This window comes from Nerophis lumbriciformis, linkage group LG13 (assembly GCF_033978685.3).
Source record: "Nerophis lumbriciformis linkage group LG13, RoL_Nlum_v2.1, whole genome shotgun sequence".
NCBI classification, from domain to species: Eukaryota; Metazoa; Chordata; class Actinopteri; order Syngnathiformes; family Syngnathidae; genus Nerophis; species Nerophis lumbriciformis.
In genome coordinates, this window is record NC_084560.2 from 8,535,072 (window position 1) to 8,545,420 (window position 10,349).

The 10,349-nt window shown below is 39.1% G+C and overlaps 1 protein-coding gene across 1 annotated transcript in view; it reads right to left on the reverse strand.

Annotated features, from left to right (window-relative positions):
* septin10 (septin 10) overlaps positions 1 to 10,349 on the reverse strand; it is a 46,099-nt gene that overhangs the window by 26,706 nt on the left and 9,044 nt on the right. Inside the window, exons 3-4 of the mRNA XM_061971745.1 lie at positions 8,891 to 9,086; positions 8,629 to 8,815 (exon numbers count right to left, since the gene is read on the reverse strand). Coding sequence (XP_061827729.1) covers positions 8,629 to 8,815; positions 8,891 to 9,086 — 383 coding nt within the window. The remainder of the gene's footprint in view (positions 1 to 8,628; positions 8,816 to 8,890; positions 9,087 to 10,349) is intronic.

Consider the following 10,349-nt stretch of genomic DNA (forward strand, 5'->3'; position numbering starts at 1 on the left):
ATCGAGGCTGACAGAGCAGCCGACTGTCTTCAGGACACACACTGCTTTGTCATGTTATAGTTACATGGACATTCACAACACGACTGCCTGGAAAGCAAAACAATAACAAATGAATGGATCGTTAATCGCCATTTGCTTGCCAGTGTGGGAATATTTCAGTTGAAAACTTTGGAACAAGATGAGCCTATGTGCTCGAATACGACAAACCGTCATGCTCACTTCGCGTTTGGTGAACAAGTTCAGTGCAAACTAAGCAGTACAAAATGGTGTGTGCGCTCACACAAAGTGTGGTGCGATACATCGCCAAAGACATGCTGACATTTAATACTGTTGAAAACTAGCATTTCCAAAAATGGCGCAAACGTTTGACAGACATTTGTCATGTTGACCGTATTTCTCACTCGGAATCTGCCAGACTTAAGTTTTTCTTGCATATGATCTGTTAATACATCCGCTTATACTTTTGTTTAAGAAAGGTCCTAACATTATTGTCAGAATAATTGTATCTAAGTTATCACAAAACTTTGTGTTTCAATGAGTTCCCGGCAAGCAGACAAAAGCTGTCTTTGATCTTACCAATCAAAAGGCTTTTAAAACTCCACTGTGTACGATGGGAAGCGACATGAAGGTGTCGGTTTCTTTGATCCATTGTGATCCACAGGAAGATCTTGTCTTGACCCGAGATCTACAAAGCGGAGAGGAAGCAGGACCTGACGCAAGCTCCAGGCATCTTTTCTTTGAACGGTTTTATGACCGAGGGCAACGGCTGTTTACGACCCCCCTTCCCCCTTTAGAAGCAGCTGTTGCCGTGTAATCAGGGAAAGTCCAAATAAAAGAGGAGGCGTGCAACCTTTCGTCAGAGCGTGGTGGAAGACTGTACAAAGAGTACAGCCCAGACGTTTCTCCTCAATGAGCTAAATTGAATTCAGTCTGTTTAATTCCTTGCTTCTTGTCTGTTTAATAGATGTCATCAGTGTTTGAACCTAACAATTATTGTCAGTTAAGTAAAGTACAACTCTAACAGTCTACATGTTCACAATTGAAGTGCAACTTTGTCAATACTTTAATTAGCCATTTTATTTATTGCTTTGGTTGCGTATATTTGAGGGCTCCCCATCGCCTCTTTAACATATTGTATTGCTTTTGGTTGTGATTTTCATTCAAGTGCAAAATCTTCTTAACAAAGTATAGTTTATTATTATTATTTGTTTGTTTTATTGAACTTGGAGATTTAAAGGTCTACGTTCCGATGACAATGTTGAAATATACAAGAAAGTTTATGGCTTTTGAAAGGATATACATGCATTATTAGTATGTATTATCATTACATCAATAGTTAATTTGCTCTCCAAAATTTTTTTTACAATAATTTGTAGGTCAATGTATCACTCAGAAACATTTTTGTTGGTACAGGCATACGCGTCCCAAAAGTTTGGAAGAGATACACTATCTTGCCAAAAGTATTTGGCCACCTGCCTTGACTCACATATGAACTTGAAGTGCCATCCCATTCCTAACCCATAGGGTTCAATATGATGTCGTCCACCTTTTGCAGCTATTACCACTTCAACTCTTCTGGGAAGGCTGTCCACAAGGTTGCGTAGTGTGTTTGTAGGAATTTTCCACCATTCTACCAAAAGCGCATTGGTGAGGTCACACACTGAGAAGGCCTGGCTCTCAGTCTCTGTTCTAATTCTAATTCAAAGGTGTTCTATCGGGTTCAGGTCAGGACTCTGTGCAGGCCAGTCAAGTTCATCCACACCAGACTCTGTCATCCATGTCTTTACCGACCTTGCTTTGTGGTGCACAGTCATGTTGGAAGAGGAAGGGGCCCGCTACAAACTGTTCCCACGAGGTTGGGAGCATGGAATTGTCCAAAATGTTTTGGTATCCTGGAGCATTCAAAGTTCCTTTCACTGGAACTAAGGGGCCAAGCCCAACTCCTGGAAAAACAACCCCACACCGTAATTCCTCCTCCACCAAATTTCACACTCAGCACAATGCAGTCCGAAATGTACCGTTCTCCTGGCAACCTCCAAACCCAGACTGGTCCATCAGATTGCCAGATGGAAAGGCGTGATTCATCAGTCCAGAGAAGGCGTTTCCACTGCTCTAGAGTCCAGTGGCGACGTGCTTTACACCACTGCATCCCACGCTTTGCATTGGACTTGGTGATGTATGACTTAGATACAGCTGCTCGGCCATGGAAAACCATTCCATGAAGCTCTCTGCGTACTGTACGTGGGCTAATTGGAAGGTCACATGAAGTTTGGAGGTCTGAAGCAACTGACTGTGCAGAAAGTCTTTGCACTATGCGCTTCAGCATTCGCTGACCCCTCTCTGTCAGTTTACGTGGCCTACCACTTTGTGGCTGACTTGCTGTTGTTCCCAAACTCTTCAATTTTCTTATAATAAAGCCCACAGTTGACTTTGGATAATTTAGGAGCGAGGAAATTTCACGACTGGATTTGTTGCACAGGTGGCATCCTATGACAGTTCCATGCTGGAAATCACTGAGAGCGGCCCATTCTTTCACAAATGTTTGTAGAAACAGCCTCCTTGCCTAAGTGCTTGATTTTATACACCTGTGGCCGGGCCAAGTGATTAGGACACCTGATTCTCATCATTTGGATGGGTGGCCAAATACTTTATAGTGTATGTTGGGGTTCTTTTAAGCTATTACTATATACAGTGGAACCTCGATTTCAAACACCTACTTTTGCAAACTTTTCGGTTTACAATTGTTTACATTGGGCCATTTTGTACCGCTTATTCCCTTTGGGGTCGCAATGATTTGCAAATCATTTTCAACCCATATTCAGTTGAATATGCTACAAAGACAACATATTTGATGTTCAAAGTGATAAACGTTTTTTTTTTTTGTGCAAATAATCATTAACTTTAGAATTTGATGCCAGCAACACGTGACAAAGAAGTTGGGAAAGGTGGCAATAAATACTGATAAAGTTGAGGAATGCTCACCAAACACTTATTTGGAACATAAAAGTAGATTCCATGAAATGCTCAGTCATTCACAAACAAGCATGGGGCGAGGGTCACCACTTTTGTCAACAAATGCGTGAGCAAATTGTTGAACAGTTTAAGAAAAACCTTTCTCAACCAGCTATTGCAAGGAATTTTAGGGATTTCACCATCTACGATCCGTAATATCTTCAAAGGGTTCAGAGAATCTGGAGAAATCACTGCACGTAAGCAGCTAAGCCCGTGACCTTCGATCCCTCAGGCTGTACTGCATCAACAAGCGACATCAGTGTGTAAAGGATATCACCACATGGGCTCAGGAACACTTCAGAAACCCACTGTCAGTAACTACAGTTGGTCGCTACATCTGTAAGTGCAAGTTAAAACTCTCCTATGCAAGGCGAAAACCGTTTATCAACAACACCCAGAAACGCTGTCGGCTTTGCTGGACCTGAGCTCATCTAAGATGGACTGATACAAAGTGGAAAAGTGTACTGTGGTCTGACGAGTCCACATTTCAAATTGTTTTTGGAAACTGTGGACGTCGTGTCCTCCGGACCAAAGAGGAAAAGAACCATCCCTATTGTTATAGGCGCAAAGTTGAAAAGCCAGCACTCTGTGATGGCATGGGGGTGTATTAGTGCCCAAGACATGGGTAACTTACACATCTGTGAAGGCGCCATTAATGCTGAAAGGTACGTACAGGTTTTGGAGCAACATATGTTGCCATCCAAGCAACGTTACCATGGACGCCCCTGCTTATTTCAGCAAGACAATGCCAAGACACGTTACATCAGCGTTTCTCAAAGTGTGGGGCGCGCCCCACTGGTGGGGAATAGAGACATGACAGGTGGGGCGCGAGGAACGGGAGGAAATTTCACTTTAAAAATGTTTTTTTTTTAATTATATTCTTAGATTATTTTTTTTTACTATGCTTTCATTTTCTATACACACTGTAAATCACTTTGTGATTCTGTCTGTGAAATCCGCTATATAAATAAATGGAAATTACCGGTACTTATTTTTACTGTAGGCTTTAAATTTCTCGGTAGGAGCGAAAGTTTGACAGACATAGCAACAGTAACTAATGGGGGCGGGGCTAAGCGGAACAAACTTTCGCGCGGATGGGTAGCAGGCTAATGTGTGGACCACAATTACACAAATATATACATTTGTGACTCGCACCTCAAAGGTCGTCGAGCCAGAGCCAGCGCCTGCAGAGAAACAAAAATCTGACGGGCACACACTGTGTCATTCACCGGGAAACAGCTCAGCCCCAAACTCAATGAGGTTTTAACAGATGTTGTGAGCGCGGTAAATTTGATCAAAACACGACCACTGAAAGTGCGACTGTTCTCTGCACTGTGTGAGGAAATGGGAGCTGATCATACAGCAGTGCTGTTTCACAGTGAAGCAAGGTGGCTCTCCCGGGGAAAAGTGCTGTCACTTGCCCTGTCTTGCCAAATGCATAGCTCCTCCTTTTTTTTTTTGCAAAGATTGCAAAGTGGCACTTTTATTTTATTTATTATTGAACTTGATGCAAGTTATTTGATTTATTATTGAACTTGATGCAAGTTATAACACTTTTTTTTTATTTATTATTGAACTTGATGCAAGTTATAACACTTTTTTTGATTTATTATTGAACTTGATGCAAGTTATAACACTTTTGTTTGATTTATTATTGAACTTGATGCAAGTTATAACACTTTTGTTTGATTTATTATTGAACTTGATGCAAGTTATAACACCTTTTTTGATTTAGTATTGAACTTGATGCAAGTTATTTGATTTATTATTGAACTTGATGCAAGTTATAACACTTTTTTTGATTTATTATTGAACGTGATGCAAGTTATAACACTTTTTTTGATTTATTATTGAACTTGATGCAAGTTATTTGATTTATTATTGAAGTTGATGCAAGTTATAACACTTTTTTTGATTTATTATTGAACGTGATGCAAGTTATAACACTTTTTTTGATTTATTATTGAACTTGATGCAAGTTATAACACTTTTTTATTTATTATTGAACTTGATGCAAGTTATAACACTTGTTTTGATTTATTATTGAACTTGATGCAAGTTATAACACTTTTGTTTTATTTATTATTGAACTTGATAGAAGTTATTTTATTTATTATTGAACTTGATGCAAGTTATACCACAACAGCACAGTTATTTTATTTATTATTGAACTTGATGTTATTTTATGTTATTGAGTTTGAATGTATACAACTTGATGTTCAATAAATTTGAAAATGTTAAAGCTTGGCATTAGCGCTCTGTTGGGGCGATGGGGGCAGGTGGGGCTTGAAAACTCCCCCTTGTCCAAAGTGGGGGATGACAAAAAAAGTTTGAGAACCACTGCGTTACATCAACGTGGCTTCACAGTAAAAGAGTGCGGGTACTAGACTGGCCTGCCTGTAGTCCAGACCTGTCTCCCATTGAAAATGTGTGGCGCATTATGAAGCCTAAAATACCACAACGGAGACCCCCGGACTGTTGAACAACTTAAGCTGTACATCAAGCAAGAATGGGAAAGAATTCCACCTGAGAAGCTTCAAAAATGTGTCTCCTCAGTTCCCAAACGTTTTACTGAGGAAAGGCCATGTAACACAGTGGTGAACATGCCACTTTCCCAACTACTTTGGCACGTGTTGCAGCCATGAAATTCTAAGTTAATCATTATTTGCACAAAAAAAAAAAAAAGGTTTATGAGTTTGAACATCAGATATCTTGTCTTTGTAGTGCATTCAATTGAATATGGGTTGAAAAGGATTTGCAAATCATTGTATTCCGTTTATATTTACATCTAACACAATTTCCCAACTCATATGGAAACGGGGTTTGTATATATATATACAGACACACACACACATATATATAATGTGTGTGTGTGGGTGTGTATGTATGTGTGTGTGTGTGTGTGTGTGTGTGATATATATATATATATATATATATATATATATATATACACACACACACACACACACACACATAACACACACTTATATACAAACACAAACATATATATATATATAAATAAAACTATATTAAAAATAAATGTATATACAGTATATATAAAAAAATATAAATAAACTATATATATATATATATATGTGTATATATATATATATATTATATTTTTATGTATATATAAAAAAATATATATACATATACACATATATATAGTTTATTTATATTTTTTTATATATACTGTGTATACATTTATTTTTAATAGTTTTATATATATATATATATATATATATATATATATATATATATAAAACTATATTAAAAATAAATGTACATACAGTATATATAAAAAAATATAAATAAACTATATATATATATATATATGTGTATATATATATATTTTATATATACATTTATTTTTAATACATTTATATATATATATATATACACACATACTATATATATATATATTTTTTTTTTAATACATTTATATATATATATACTGTATATATACACAAGGAATCAATAAAGTACTATCTATCTATCTATATACACACACGCACATACATACATACATACATACCGTATTTTCCGCACTATAAGGCGCACCTAAAAACCACAATTTTTCTCAAAAGCTGACAGTGCGCCTAATAACCCGGTGCGCTTTATTACGATTCATTTTCATAAAGTTTCGGTCTCGCAACTTCGGTAAACAGCCGCCATCTTTTTTCCCGGTAGAACAGGAAGCGCTTCTTCTTCTACGCAAGCAACCGCCAAGGAAAGCACCCGCCCCCATAGAACAGGAAGCGCTTCACCCGCCCCCATAGAACAGGAAGCGCTTCACCCGCCCCCGGAAGAAGAAGAAAAAACGCGCGGATATCACCGTACGTTTCATTTCCTGTTTACATCTGTAAAGACCACAAAATGGCTCCTACAAAGGACAAGGATCCGGTTCATAAAAAGACGCAATCTCTCCATCCGCACACGGATTACTACCGTATTTCACAGCAACTGATATTCCTGTGAACTGCACTGTGGAACGGGAGCACGTACGGTGAATATTCGCACCACAGAGAATGAGAAGTCATCCTTCACTGTGGTTCTAGCTTGCCATGCTAACTTCCACCCAGGGTGATATTCAAAAGGAAGACCTTGCCAAAAGAGACCTTTCCAGCCGGCGTCATCATAAAAGCTAACTCGAAGGGATGGATGGATGAAGAAAAGATGAGCGAGTGGTTAAGGGAAGTTTACGCGAAGAGGCCGGGTGGCTTTTTTCACACAGCTCCGAAGGCGAACACACCTTCACTAAGACGGGCAGATAGCGCCGGTCGACATACGCCAACATCTGCCAGTGGATCGTAAATGCCTGGGCAGATAGTTTCGGTCACAACTGTGGTCCGAGCTTTCCGGAAGGCAGGATTCACAGAACTGCTGCACAACAACAGCGACACTGAATCCGATGACTTCGACGAGGCGGAGCCGGCCATTTTTGGATCCCACGCTTGCGCAACTTTTCAATTCGGACACCGAAGACGAAGAATTCGAAGGATTTACGAATGAAGAATAACTTCAGAAGGTGAGCGCTATGTTTATTTTGTGTGTTGTGACATTAACGTTCGAGCAACATTATGTTGCTATTTATTGCTCTACACCATTTTGAATTTTACTATGTTTGTGATTGCACATTTGCGTACATTTTGGGACAGAGTTGTTAGAACGCTGGTTTTCAATATATTATTAAAGTTTGACTGAACTATCTGACTGTTTTTTTGACATTCACTTTAGCGCAGCGTTTTTTTGACATTCACTTTAGCGCAGCGTAGGCGCGGCTTTTAGTCCGGGGCGGCTTATTGGTGGACAAAATTATGAAATATGTAATTCATAGAAGGTGCGGCTAATAATCCGGTGCGCCTTATAGTGCGGAAAATACGGTACATACATACATACATATATATACATATATATACATATGTGTGTGTATATATATATATATATATATATATATATAAATGTATTAAAAATAAATGTATATGTATAAATATATATATATACACATGTATATAGTGTATATATTTTTTTTTTATATATACATGTATTTGTAATACATTTATATATATATATATATATATATATATACATATATATATATATGTACACACATATAGTGTGTGTGTGTGTGTGTATATAAATGTGTGTGTGTATATATATATACAAATATGTGTTTTATGTGTGTGCGTATAGAGACAGACAGACAGACAGACAGACAGACAGACAGACAGACAGACAGACAGACAGACAGACAGACAGATAGATAGATAGATAGATAGATCAATATACCCACACACACATTATAGTGTATTCAAAGTGTGCATTTTTTCTACTTAAATAGGGACCAATTATTCATATTTTCTTATGGAGAACTCTGAGTCAAAATACAAACTTTTCAGTTTGCAAACCAGGTTCAAGAACCAATTTGGTTTGTATATTGAGGTTCCACTGTACTGTATTCTTATTGATTTATCACCCGGCTCTAAATATAAGTAGTAGATATAATTGATTATTCTTGAAAAGCCAGAGTGTGTAGTTGTTTTGGTTGGTTGTCTCTTCCTTGGTGGCTGTGAAATTCCAAAAGGAACAAGGTTTAAAGTAAAGAAGTGCTCCTACCTTGCTGTCTAGTTTCTTCATGGTGACCAGGTCCAGGGACTTGAGCGAGTGGCCCGAGGGAGAGATGAAGTACAAACAGGCGTGGACTCGCGAGTCGTGGTAGTTGAAAAGGGAGCGCTTGATTTTGAGCTCCTCCTGCAGGTAACTCTCAAACTGCCTGTCGATGTAGTCCACCACCGGCTGGTAGCTGCAGGGAAAGCAACAGGCTGGTGGGCGACCACATCCCTCATCCCACATCAATCTGCCACCGTCAAGTGCTCACCTTTCCTGTTTGTTCATCTGGTCGCCAAATCCCACCGTGTTGACCACGGTAAGGCGTAGACTCACGTTACTTTCCTGCAGGTCGTAGGTTTGAGCGCGCAGCTTGACTTGAGGCTCAAAATGCGACGACTCAAAGCTTTCAAAGTTGGTGTTAAACAGAGTGTCCATCAGAGTGGACTTGCCAATCCCCGTCTCACCTGAAGCAGGAAAATAACATCAAGGTTATGACAGAGTGAGCATTTGGTGTTTTTACTGAGGGGAGGCAAGTACACATTTCTTCATATAGTCACGCATTTTATCAGTCAATGCTAGGACTAGCAGACGCCTGTTAGAGTAGACCTTTCTTGCTGCCAAACGAGCATTTAAATGTCACCAGATTAATGACAGTGTTGCTCTGGATTTATCTCAAAGCATCACAATTACATACTTGTCTTACTTGTCTTCACTTTTTAATTTGTATTATTCATGTTTCATCTTGTATTATCAAATACTCATGAAATTTGAAATATATATATATATATGTGTGTATATATATATATATATACAGTGGGGCAAAAAAGTATTTAGTCAGCCACCAATTGTGCAAGTTCTTCCACTTAAAATGATGACAGAGGTCTGTAGTTTTCATCATAGGTACACTTCAACTGTGAGAGACAGAATGTGAAAAACAATCCAGGAATTCACATTGTAGGATTTTTAAAGAATTTATTTGTAAATTATGGAGGAAAATAAGTATTTGGTCAATAACAAAAATTCAACTCAATACTTTGTAATATAACCTTTGTTGGCAATAACAGAGGTCAAACGATTACTATAGGTCTTTACCAGGTTTGCACACACAGTAGCTGGTATTTTGGCCCATTCCTCCATGCAGATCTTCTCGAGAGCAGTGATGTTTTGGGGCTGTCGCCGAGCAACACGGACTTTCAACTCCCTCCACAGATTTTCTATGTGGTTGAGGTCTGGAGACTGGCTAGGCCACTCCAGGACTTTCAAATGCTTCTTACGGAGCCACTCCTTTGTTGCCCGGGCGGTGTGTTTGGGATCATTGTCATGCTGGAAGACCCAGCCACGTTTCATCTTCAAAGCCCTCACTGATGGAAGGAGGCTTTGGCTCAAAATCTCACGATACATGGCCCCATTCATTCTTTCCTTAACACGGATCAGTCGGCCTGTCCCCTTAGCAGAAAAACAGCCCCAAAGCATGATGTTTCCACCCCCATGCTTCACAGTAGGTATGGTGTTCTTGGGATGCAACTCAGTATTCTTCTTCCTCCAAACACGACGAGTTGAGTTTATACCAAAAAGTTCTATTTTGGTTTCATCTGACCACATGACATTCTCCCAATCCTCTGCTGTATCATCCATGTGCTCTCTGGCAAACTTCAGACGGGCCTGGACATGCACTGGCTTAAGCAGGGAGACACGTCTGGCACTGCAGGATTGGATTCCCTGTCGGC